This window comes from Palaemon carinicauda, chromosome 2, assembly GCF_036898095.1.
Source record: "Palaemon carinicauda isolate YSFRI2023 chromosome 2, ASM3689809v2, whole genome shotgun sequence".
Classification (NCBI taxonomy): Eukaryota; Metazoa; Arthropoda; class Malacostraca; order Decapoda; family Palaemonidae; genus Palaemon; species Palaemon carinicauda.
This window is the reverse complement of record NC_090726.1, coordinates 155,226,900-155,240,251: the sequence shown is the minus strand read 5'-3', so window position 1 is coordinate 155,240,251 and position 13,352 is coordinate 155,226,900. Positions and strand designations below refer to the sequence as shown.

General features: G+C 39.2%; 1 protein-coding gene across 2 annotated transcripts in view; it reads right to left on the bottom strand.

Moving 5' to 3' along the window:
• The window catches only part of LOC137628065 (uncharacterized), a 50,315-nt gene that overhangs the window by 28,805 nt on the left and 8,158 nt on the right, over positions 1-13,352 (bottom strand). For both annotated transcript variants that reach the window (XM_068359396.1, XM_068359397.1), the window contains exon 2: positions 5,945-6,494. In XM_068359396.1, coding sequence (XP_068215497.1) covers positions 5,945-6,494 — 550 coding nt within the window. The remainder of the gene's footprint in view (positions 1-5,944; positions 6,495-13,352) is intronic.

The window sequence follows — 13,352 nt, the reverse complement described above, 5'->3', positions numbered from 1 at the left end:
TCACATTTTGTGGAACATAAACAATGGGCTCTTTGCAGCTAGGAGTAATTTTCGTTCATTACTTTGAAATAGATTTTTAATCTTCCATGAGCATCGTAAAAGCCACAAAGATAAGGAAGACATAGGAGAATAATTGATAGATCTATAAAATTCTTGATTTCAAATAATCCATTCATTAATCCCTCAGATACATCGTATAAATAGCATCAAGACATGCGATGACCTGCACTGTCGCTTGCACGGAAAACTACCGACCCATGCCATCATCTACACTCACATTTGTACACATCCTTTTGTTTGTGTTTCAAAACATGACATAGAGGCTAATTACTACTGTGAAAGTACTGCAGATACAGAGTATAATGCACGGAAAAGATTTATAATAGCTAAGATTGTTTAACAATCTTTGAAAAAAAATATAAGAAAATTTAGGTGTTACCGTATTGAAATTTAATTAATTGAGCCATACAAACTAATAGAGCACGTTGTGTACTAAGCCCATTGCCTGCGTATTTTTGTTGATTGATTTAGAGTTCTCTGGCATCCTGACATATTTTTGTAGAGGAATTGGTAAGACAGCGAACGTTATGGCAAGTATGGCACTACAGCAAGACTGCCCTTGCCTGTACAATATTACTCATGGCTGAGTACAGATCTCTTGCTTGGCTGATGCCAAGACCGCTGATGCTTTATCATGTTGCGCACGATTCCATACAAGGTGATGGCAGGAGGTGACAGCTACAGTGATATATATATATATATATATATATATATATATATATATATATATATATATATATATATATATATATATATATATATACATATATACATAGGAACTCTGTGTGTAGAACGTAGAGAGAAAGAAAAAAATATTAATGCAAAAAATACATATTAAATCTTTCCCTCCCTTTCTCTCCTTGGGGTCTGGGTGTTAGATCCATCAGGCAGGCGGCAACCCTGAAAAAGCCCCCTTCAGGATGGTGTTTTAGCCATCGTCCCTCGTTTTATCTCGTAGGAGATCGGACGGACGGACAAGAAGTGTCCACCATTCCGCAACGCTTCACGCACACGCAAGCGGAGGGAGCTGTGAGGAGACGCTTAAAGATATACATGAATGTAGATAACATCAGATGCCGGTTGGGATTTCCGTGTCCAGAGGTGTTCTTAGGCGTAAATAATTCATGCCTAATTTGATTTCTTCTTATATGGAACTTAAACTTTATGCACATATACTGTCATACTTTACATATATATATATATATATATATATATATATACAGTATATATATATGTATATACATATATATATATATATATATATATATATATATATATATATATATATATATATATATATATATATATATATATGTGGTGTGTGTGTGTGTGTGGAAGAGAGAGAGAGAGAGAGAGAGAGAGAGAGAGAGAGAGAGAGAGAGAGAGAGCAGAATGCTCTACTATTATTTTCGAGTCATGCCTTTTATTTCACGTTTATTTTCTAGAGAAATAACTGTCTATAAACAACAAAGCTATATTAGTTAAGCTTAGTTTATTATATAAAATATAAATTTTCTTCTACAAATGGTTAACATTCATGAACAGAATTTCTATATATTTAGATGTCAGATAACTAATAAAACTTTCGAAATTTTAAAAGATATATGCCAGATTTATTTTTTCATATATTTCTTGAAATCATCCTTGCTTTAAAAGGGTGACTGAAATTCCTGTTACCGGATGTTTGTCGGCCCTCTATAAAGCATTTGACAGTAAAACATTTTTTTTTCTTTTTTCATTTTGGAGCCATCCGGATCTGATACCGGATCTAGAAATCTTTTCGTGGATTATTAATCAGAGCGGGATAAGACCATACTTCATTTTTTTTTTTAGCCTCCAGCTCTGTTATTAACGATTTCAATGACTAAACGAATTTTAAATGGTATATATTCAATGGAATACGTTGTTCATTTTAGTTCTACAAACTCATTTCATCCGTAGATGAAATTGCAATGGACTTTTTTTCTGTATACACATATCTTAGGTCGATCCACCTTAGAATTACCTCAATTGTTGTTCAGTTCATGTAGATGGTTCTCCTATTTTTCCTGTCTACACAATATTTTTTTTCCTTTTTTTCCCATTGACGGCATTTTAAAAATTTCACCAAATTGATATTGCAGCCCCAGGCCATTTAAAAAAAAGAACATTTTAGTAGCATATTTTGGTCTTACTTTTATTTTGTGTAATTTTTATTTTCCAATCGCGGAATTATTAAGATTAACGCACTATCTGACACGTGAGCGGAGAGTGACCCGTGAAATTCCCATGCTTGGCGTCACAAGAGAGTTGCAAAGATGTACCGTGAGATGCAACGCTATCTGGAAAGTCATCAGAGGCTGTAGAGGGAGTGGAATTGAAAAGAAACGAGAAGAACGAAAAAGAAATCGAGGAAGAAGGAAATGGAGGGAAGAGAAAACGTACAATGAATTATATATATATATATATATATATATATATAGTATATATATATATATATATATATATATATATATATATATATATATATATATATATATATATGTGTGTGTGTGTGTGTATACACACAATTTAAATGCGCATCTCGAAAGCCTTTTTTATTACTTTTAAAGCTAATGCTAAACATCTTTTATCACCAGAGACCTAAAGTAGAGAAGGGGCACGTGCCTAGTATAAAAACTAGTCTCGGTACATCGTCCTTTTCCTTTTTTTGAAGAAGCAAGACCTTTTAAATGACATTATGCGCAGATTTTTTTCTTCTCCACCTTTCTTCCTCGGCCAGCGTCGTCCACATCGGTAACGATTTTGGCACAAGAATGGGTAAGATAGAAGTCCTAACACGACCTATCTGTTGGATCTCCTGCACGCCCGCAAGTAACAGAGAAAAACACGGCCTGGTCCCGTGTGCTCTTGCTCACTGGCAGACGGCGTACACGGGTCCCGAACTTTCGACTAGACAGATAGTGATTCATTCATCATATTTACCACCTTATCTGTGTTAAATGAAGATATCCAGGTGATCGCCATTGTCACCTCGGCTCGGGCAAAGGTAGCACGCGGCTTCCTTAAAGGATCAGTGACAAGAAAGTGGCCAACACGGTAATCCACAGTCTATGTCACGTCTCAGTGTTGAGGTGCAGTGCCATACCCTCCCCACCAAACCATCCCCTGACGCTCCTGTTAAGCCTGCACTAGCATCCTCTCTACCCCAATACCCATACGGAGAGGAGCCCCATCCTCCTCCCTATGAAATGCCCCTGTAAGATATGTGAGGGCAACTTGATGCCCAGCGCTTGAGTACTGGCCGTAATAAGAAATCTCCTCATGAGATAAGCATCTTGAGGGAAAAATTCTAAAGCTCCAGAGCACTCGGGGCGACCCCCGACGGTGGTGGGAGAGAGAGACTTCTATAGAATGATTCATCTAAAGGGGAGAGAGGGTGGGATATATGTGGAGGCGAAGAAAAGGGATGCCGTAAAGCGAAAACCAAGAAATTGGACAACAATTCCCCCGCGCCTGGAGATGTGCCTGACTTCAGGTCTGGTCATACAATAGATCGATGTTATCGGTAAAACCACATGACTGATCTTTGACCCAAAGGGAGTGCTTGATGCCACGGGGTGCGGTGTTCCTTAAACCAAGGGCCAGAGAATTTACTATTATAGTTCCCTTGACGGAATGCTTAAAGGAGAGGGAGACTATTATTTTTTATAGATATTAAGGCTTAAAGTTAAGGATAAGTTGGTAATCAGTAATGAAAGTTCAAGGAAATACAGGTCGCGAAATGAAACAATCTTGAAGAAATTTTACAAAATATAGGAATTATATACTTGAAGCTATAGTCTATGGTTAAAAAAATATCAGTATAGTGGTCAAGGGGTTAACCCTTGGGTGAAATTAACTAGATGTATATTAAAAAGAAAAGAATTAGGTTTCACTTGATCGATGAAATAAAATTCGCCCCATAATTACGAGGTTTACGAGCCTTATCATTTTCTTTATCATCAATAAGCATCATACTGATGAAGGTCATCATCTCAAGTTCCCTGTTGTCTCTAAAACTCCGCCTGTACGTCCTATGAAGTACTGAAGGATAAGGGTGGCAGATTACTTGGAGATTCGTTGATATTTCGTTTTTGTAAATATAATATAGAGGTACATCATATTCAGCTAACAGAGATACTCATATATTTATTCCACATGTACTGTATACGGTACATATCAAAAAGGTTGAATTGAAGGAGAGAGAGAGAGAGAGAGAGAGAGAGAGAGAGAGAGAGAGAGAGAGAGAGAGAGAGAGAGAGAGAGAGAGAACCCCTGATGATAAAAACCAAGAAAAAATAGTGGTAATTTTTACGAAAATTCTTATGATAGACATTGATTGATCGCAAGATGAGATGTGCCGTTGAAAATGGGATGCAAATGATAGACTGTAAATAGATTACAAAGTGACTGGCAGGTATTAGATTTAACCATCGGAGAGCAGAAGTCTAAACAACCTTTCAGAGTATTATAATGCATTTGATATTGAAATCACGTTCACAAGATCAAATGGGAAGAGCATCGTGATTTTAATCTCTGGAAAGATTTTCTTTCCGTTTTTTATATATGTTTACGGATGATATACTTTGTTGGGTACATAGAATCCTAAGCCACTCCTCCATTCCCCGCCTCTTTTGGTATTCTTGTACTGTCCTAACGTGTCTTTTCTAAGAAGTTTTGCCTCTTTCTATAGAATTTGTTAGCTAATGGCATTCTCCTGTTGCCTGCCATGTCAGCCTTTACTTTTAACAAATCACATTGAAGAGAGGGTGACGGACGCACATCACCTAACAAGCAGAAGGTCAAAGGTCAATTGAAGACCCATCCCAACACTCCCGTTCGATTGACAGCCCGTAATAACAGTGCCATAAAAAGCTGATACGGCCCAGTCCTTGATTTGAATATGTTAAACTACTCGACGACCGCGTAGAATATATATTAGGTGATAAAATGCGGTATTAAAAGGTGCGGATTTTTTTTCCAACTTCATTTGAAATTTACATCCGTAGTGGATGAGTCTGACTTTTTTTTCATTTTTTTCGTAGCTATTTTAAAAGTTAAACCTAAACTAGCTACAACTCTTTTTCAGTTTCATTTTGTAATGTGTGTTTCATTATAATCCCATTTACAGGCTTAAAATCAACCAATTTATATTTAATATTTTTTAATAACTGAAATTTTTCTTTATGCTACTTCGTAACTTACATATTTTAGCAGTTGTTTTCATCAAATCTTTTTGAAGACTTAGCTTATTCTAGTGGCTATAATTTATTTGTATTTTGTCCTCGTGTTTCCTTCAGATTTAGATTCTATGACAACTTAAGTGATCTGTTGCTCGAGAGAAAGTTTGAAATGATGGTTAAATTAGTTTGAGTGAAAGTTGTCTTTCTAATAAAAAGATTTTGACGTTTTACGACTGGAAAGATAAGATCTCAAAGATGAACCAGGACATCCGATGTCGAGATACGAGGGGAGACATCTCGGCAGGTATCTAGGCTACCTGTAGCGAGATGACCACCGCTACATGTACGCTAAATAACGTAATATCCTTCAAAACCTCTTTTACGGACTTTAAGGAGACATTTGCGACCTGACTGTCATCTTGAACTTTTTATGGGGCAACTGTTTATGGGGATATGAGGGTCTTTTTGGTCGTATAAAGGGTAGTTTTGTAAGTTTTCAGGGTTTTGATGACTTTATTGAAGAGAGTTGCAAGAACGAGTTGAGCTGTAAGACAAACTGATGGGTGTTTGGTCTCATTATAATTACTTTTTGTGATTTAACCTCAGCCACCCCATTTAAGTAATGACTTACGATTAAATGATTGATGTAAAATGTAATAGAGAATTTGTTAAATACTTACTCGTTAGGGTTGCTGTTGTTATATTTCGCTGCCAAGGATCTCATGAGATCGGAACAGTTTCTGTTCATGAGGGATTCCATCTGCTTGATGGCTCCTGGTCCCCCGGGTAAACCACCCACTCCGCCCACCCCACCTAATGCTGCTGGACTGAAACGGTCGTAGGCGGCGGGTAGAGCGGCAGGCGGTGTGAAAGCTGGGTTTGGGGGCGTGCCAGGAAATGACGGGGTACGGGTGCGGTGAGAGGCGGGTGACTTCGGAGACACCGATGGGCTTGGAGTAGCGTGAGCCGCGGTGGGGGCGTCGCTCCCCGGGTCAGGTGACAATCTTTCTGATTTGACGTCGTTCGTGGAGTCCGAGTGCATCTTCTCCTCTGGCCGGATGCCGTTGGGCAACTCCCTCCGGATTTTCTTCCGGCCCTTGGCCCCGTACGCTGCGACGGCCGCAGCGTTAGCGGCAGCTGCCGCAGCCGCAGCGTGTTCTTTGTCTTTAGTGATGGGCGTGTTGTTGTTGAGAGCCAGATCCTGGGCACCTTCGCTCTCTCCTTGGTTGCCTAGAAAGAGAAGAAATAATATTATAGGCTTTTGAAAATAAGGATTATTTGACATAACTGCAAAATCAGAAAACAATTTATTGATAAATTCAATTCTAATAACTTATCCTACTCTAAGTAGGAGTATATCAAAGACTAAGCTTTATATTACGGTAGTTAATGTAACAATTGAGGGTGCGTAGCATGCTGGGTCCTAAAAATGAAGGGTGGCACGCGTACATTTCCTCTATCAGCACGCGCCCATAATACGCCCATCTTTACCTTTTCACCTTTTGATTCTCCTACTTTTATATCTGTACACACACACACACTCTCTCTCTCTCTCTCTCTCTCTCTCTCTCTCTCTCTCTCTCTCTCTCTCTCTCTCTCTCTCTCTCCAGATTCTTGATAAAAAAAATATTCAGTAGCTTGAGAAAATGCAATGCATTTAACACAAAGGTCTTCGGAGGGTGGATGCAGCCTCTTGACCTCTGCCATGATCTTTCATGTTCTGCCTGAGGGGATGCCCATTACTTAGGTGAGATGTGAGGAGTAAGGGGGAGTGGGGTAAGGACTCATCGGGAGTTGAAATTCTCCCGAGGGGATATAAGTTGGGTTGGTCTAGGGTTCAAAGGTGCAGCTTGGTGTGAAGGACAAGGGCTTTAGGGGATGTTGGCTAAAAGGGAATCGAAGGAAAGGGGATGATCGTCAGACCGAATTGTAGGAGGAGGAGGAAGAAGAAATTGAGTCAAGAGGACTTTTCCCGGTAGCTGTCATCACCGATGGCCTAACATGTGATCGCAGATGACGTAGTACATCTTGGGTGGCATCATAGTCATAATCCAGCCCACCTGGAGCTGCCCTAAGGGGCACTCTGCTTCGCTCCTCTACCCACTACCCCCCTTCCCCGGTACCTTCCCAAGCCGAAGTACCCTTGACCCGACACTTCCCCAACCAGTTTTTGTTACTCGGCTGCCCGCCCCTGTCACCTCGGGCTTAATTTTGTCTTAAGACGACCGCTTGCTAATGATATATATTTTACCAGAATGATTTACAACGTCATCAGTAGCCAGATCGTTCATTGGAAAGTTCCTGCATTATTTACCCTTTCATGAATACTTCTCGGAACACAATGCGTCAAGTGTCGCGTTGGTAACTTTTCATGCCGAACATCCCGAGCCAATAGCAGAGCCGGGTTCGTCCCGAAGGAAAGCCCGCTCTCCTCCATTGGCTGAAACCCTAGTGTTGCAACGTAGAGCCCATGTATGTATTTCTCACGTATGTTCTTTTCCAAGTTTATATGAATTATTCATCTCTGTTTGAAAATAACGTTAGTCAAGAAGTTTCAAATGACTGGGAGTTTTATTGACGTTGAAAATCGCATTAAAAACTATGTTGAAATAAGGCGCATCTGGCAGCTTGGGTTATTGGATGGGATGGATGCAACATTCAAAGAGATCTCCCGTCGCTGAATTGTCATTTAGTCTTCGACCACCGTGTTGATCACGTCAACGTCAGATGACCTATGGTGAAATCAGCGTCGAAGCTTGGAATGTCTTACTTATAATTCATTTCCTCAATTTACCTTAATCATTTATGCCGTATAAGAATAAAATACTGATAGATCAAGTTATTATTATTGTATATTTACATTATTCATTGTTGAGAGGAAAATGTACCCATAGCTCAAAAGCGAGAAACAATGAAAGACCAGCGCCACTGACTTACTTGTAATCTTGCAAACGCCTAATTACTCTGTCAGAATTATGGTTGTTATCGGGCCGTATCGGAATGCAGGTGGGCGTGGTAGCTCAGGGCGACACCTGTGGGCGTAGGTAGGCCAGGTCACCCCCGCCCACTAACCCGGCCCAAGGGTAAATGAGGGTTTAATGGAGGGAGGAGTTATGCTACCCGGGGAGACTGAAGAGGAAGGGAGGAATGTTTCTAATTATCTATATTGCTAAAAGATCTCTTAGAAAGAAATTGTTATTGCTTTAAGTCATTCAAATTAGTGTTGAACTAATCATAGTTTTAAAAATGTATAAAAATTATAAATAAGTCCTTAAATCTTGAATTTGAATTAAGTAAATTTAGATTCCATTCATCTTGGATTGCTTAGATTATTATAAAAGTCTCCCGTGTTTGTTTGGCATTTTTGCTTAGAAATGGGGCTTGGGGTTGGTTATAGAGAAGGGGTAGTTGTAACACCGCGAGTAAACCCCGTAGAGATAATGACTTTTTCTTTTTCTTTGTAACCATATTTATTTTCTATTTATTATTATTTCCTATGGGGCTAAAATGAGATATTTTTTATTTAATCTACAGTTACGAAAAATTTTGCGACGAAACCAGTTGCATAGAAATTCAGGGAGTTTTCCCCAATCCTTCCGTGATAGAGTTTGAAGACCGAAGAAATCGGAAAGTGTGAAATGAAAGGTTCTTCATTCCGATATCTGAAGTCCTTTATCAGTTTTCGATGAATGAGGTTATCATGTACTTGACCCCTCTTTGGAGTGGGCCTCGACGAGGCTTTGTTAGCTATCAACCCCTCCCATCTTATCGCCTCACGGGTAGGAAGTTATCATAGAAAGGTCATCGCATCTTGTCAGATAGATGATGTTGTCTCTCTAGATAACACGCGAGATGCAGACGGGGTATAGGGCTCTATAAACCCAAGGATGAAACAAAAAACAGAAAGAGCAACTTTTTTTTTTAATCTTTTTTCTCTTCTACGTTTTGAAGTGACGCTATTAGTTGTCCTCCATGTCTGTCAGGTCATCTGGCCTGCGGTGGCGATGTCGTGCCCTCGGGTATTCCGTGACCCTTGGCCTGCGGGATGCTGTGACCTCTGGCCTGCGGCTCACGACTCTGGTCCCGCTACAGATGCCTCAGTGGATGCCCCGGGCAAGCCTTACAGCGGCCACCACTGGGCGGACGGGCACAGGGGCACAGCGGACACCCTTTACCCTCCCTGTACCAAGCTGCGCCCTCGGCTACCGCAAGGGGCGGCGGGGTCATGCCAGCCTGGCAGGCGACGTGTGTCGGAGGCCCTTTGCACACGCGTCCACTCTCCCACCCGAGCCCTCCGTCCTCACTCCTATTACCCTACAGTATACTGTCATGCCCTTTTACGTCACAACCCACAAACCCACATAAACCATTTACGTAGTTAACAAAGATTTGACCACAGAATCATGACACTTCTATGCTGAGGGTATTTCTGGAAAACAATAAAAGGGGTCGTGAAAGGACACTGACACTATGTACATCCGTGAACCTTGTATTTACACAAATATGTAATGTACGTTCCGACGGAAGAAAATGCTCATCTTTGATAATAGAAGTTGGTATCTCTCTCTCTCTCTCTCTCTCTCTCTCTCTCTCTCTCTCTCTCTCTCTCTCTCTCTCTCTCTCTCTCTCTCATGATGTAAGCGATAGAACACAAAATAACATAGCTGAAGGACCCCAGTTTTATGTCACTGTGCCCATGTTGAGCTGAGTAACGAAATAGGTGCCAAGTACTCAGTCTTCTGTAAGCGTATACACCCGAGGTTAGATAGAGGATTAGGGGTTATGACGTTCTGTCAAAAAGCCCCGTTCGGAGAAAAGCCCCGAGTAATCAACAGAAGAAGAAGAAGAAGAAGAAGAAGAAAGAGGGGACAGGAAAAAATGACGATCAAAGCTCAGAGTCGAAGTATACACCACCATGTATCTTAAAAAAGAAAAAAAAAAGAAAAAAAGACATGTCCTGGACGAAGCATTCCACAACACCGCTGTGGCTTTTTTCCTATGAATTTGATAGCATTAAAACTTTACGTTTAAATTCATCGGTTTCATTTAGCAATGTAATGATTTCATTTACACTTATGTGATGATTTCATTCACTAAGGTAATAAATACTATAAAGAGAGTACCTGCAATATCAGTTGTCTTGAAGGGGATTGCAGTAATTTTATATATTTTATTTTTTTTTGTTTATGACATGAACCCTGTCTTAATATATATGCCGTAGCAATGTCGTTGGATATTTCATCTTCCTTACTGGATTCGGTATCCGGTTACGGCCGTATTTCTTTGTCAACAGTTCAAAATTACATATTAAACAATACAATGAAATTAGTTAAATTGCTACGAAACTAGTTGTACTCGTATGTCCCAGCTGTGTTATTCAGTTTAGTTATCAGTTCTTGATTATTCTTTTCTTAGATCGCTAGATTTAGTACCAAAACATGAAAACGCAATTATTCATACACACACACACACACACACACACACATATATATATATATATATATATATATATATATATATATATATATATATATATATACAATCATACATTGTATGTATGAATGTATCTAAATATTTTCATATGGTTTTAAGATTATAGACACCATCAGCCTAATCATATCTAATCATCAAGAATTAAACCCTGCTTTGAACACCGCACTCTACTTTCCAAAGCATTTGGTCACCCGCTCTCTCTACCTTACTCTTAATGTTAAGGGTACATGTGTGTGTGTGTATATATATATATATATATATATATATATATATATATATATATATATATATATATGTATATATATATATATATATATATATATATATATATATATATATATATATATATATATATATATATATATATATATATAATGTGTGTGTTCAGGATTAAACATCCTTATCAAGATTTCAAAGACATAATTTCCTTATAAACGTGAGCCGCGTCCATTTTCCTCTATTAAAAGGTTGGGTTGAGTCTTACCACAGTAAAACAATTAAGTCCCTTTCACACAGAGAGAGAGAGAGAGAGAGAGAGAGAGAGAGAGAGAGAGAGAGAGAGAGAGAGAGAGAGAGAGATAGAGGAAAGTTCAACGACGCGTGGCGACCAACGTCACTTTTGCAGGAACCTTTCTCTCGCCGGCCTTCCATTTATTTGTCCTCCCTCTGTGTTCATACACCTACTGTATATTTTGATTTATTTACTCCACTTTATTTTTCTTTTAATCCTCCGTATGTGTATTTTAGAATGTTATTTTCCCGGTTGATTGACGTTTGATGGCTTTTATAACCAATTATTTCTGATATATTGTGAACCGAACCAAATTCAGAATCGTTATCTTGTATTTATACTTTATATTGCTTTTGAATCCTCTCTACTTGTATTTTAGATTGTTATTTTTCCAGTTGATGGAATAATTTCATGATTAGTCACTTCTGATTTATTGTGACCCAAAGACAGATTCGTTGCATTGTATGAGAGGGTCGCGAAGTATGCAAAACCGCAACGCAGACAGTTATATCAGGAAGTAGATCGCAGATAATCAGCATCGCTACTTAACTCCGAAATTACCATCATCCGCGCAATGGTCGCGTGCCACCTTCATCGGCCGCACCCAGCCATCTTTTAACTTTACATGAGTTGGAAGGAATGGAAGAAGTGGTCGCCGCCTTTCGCGTGCTTTCGGTCACCACTGGTCTCTCTCTTAGCCCCCCCCCCCCCCCTCCTGCCGTCCCAATTTCTCTAGCTCCTGGTCACCACAATAATTGTATGATACATCTGACCAGCGTTTCTTGTATATTATGAATTCCATGTATCATGGAAGTGGGACACAGTCATTTAAATACCTTCGCATGATTGCATGCATTTACGAGTAACACTTCTCTTTTGAAAGAATGAAGCGTCTCACTCAGTCACAATTATTGAAGATGAATACAGTGAAAAGAAGGCTGGAATGGTTATTAACTAAAACTAAGAATTCGTAGATTATAAGTCTGATTTCCTGAAGATAGGATTTGGTGTTAGAGATCTGGTATCGTAGAATCCGAACCACACCATAAAAACCTCACTGCCTAAATCCAACCTCTGCCTCTTGTAAACTTGACAGAAGTGTTGTAAAACTTTATTTCTTCAGAAACCAAATCATATCCATATGAAGAAAGACCTTTCATTCAGCTTTCATTTTGACCTGAATTACTTCCAATCTCTCTTTTCAAGTACCGAAATGAAATTATCGTCGGGTTAACGGCGTTTTACGGTTAGAATAGAAATTTAGGAAACGATTCTTGTACTTTTCTTTTCGGTAAAGTTTTTTTTATAACCTGCATCTTATTTCTTTAATATGATTATCTTAGGTGGTGGAGTATCCATACACATGATGTGGAAATCGTATTTTCTAACGAGAGTAAGCATATCCCTAGAAAAAGATAAGCTAATAAATTCAGATTTATATGCAGATGAATCCTGCTGCACGCACTTCGCAACATTAGATACAAGAGATAACAAGAGATTATTCGATTCTCTTCGCTCCACGTAGACGATCGTCTTTTGTTTTGGACTGTTAGTGGGTCAGAGTGTATATGGCCCACCCCCTGCCTATTGTATCTTGCGCATTTTGCGCGCTTCTTGTCACCTGTTCAGTTTTAACTGATAATAATCTCCTTAAATACAGCTCATGGTGCTGTATTTATCGGTTATCTCCGCTCCCATGGAGAAAGAAAGCGCTCCCGCCGTCTTTAATACCGTGATACGAAAATTCAGCTGTAATTTTCATTCGTTGGAAGGGTTTTTGATTACGTGATACTCCGTCAAGCAGGTGTCGTTTTGGTGCGCGCCTCAGTGGCAGTGATGCGGTTCGCAAATTAATTGGAAGTGGGAATGGTTCGTGAGAAATTAATTTGCAGTTGGTGAAGAGGTGACTAATGAATTGATTTTCTGTAGATAAGTAACCCGTATTTCAAATACCTTCCTTAAAGATGCTATTTTTTTCTAGTACGCAGAATTGATGGAAACAATTAATATATCTGGCTGAAACGAAGGTATTAGACGAGACAAATTAACATGAATGAAAAATGTTGAACATTTTGATGAAGTTA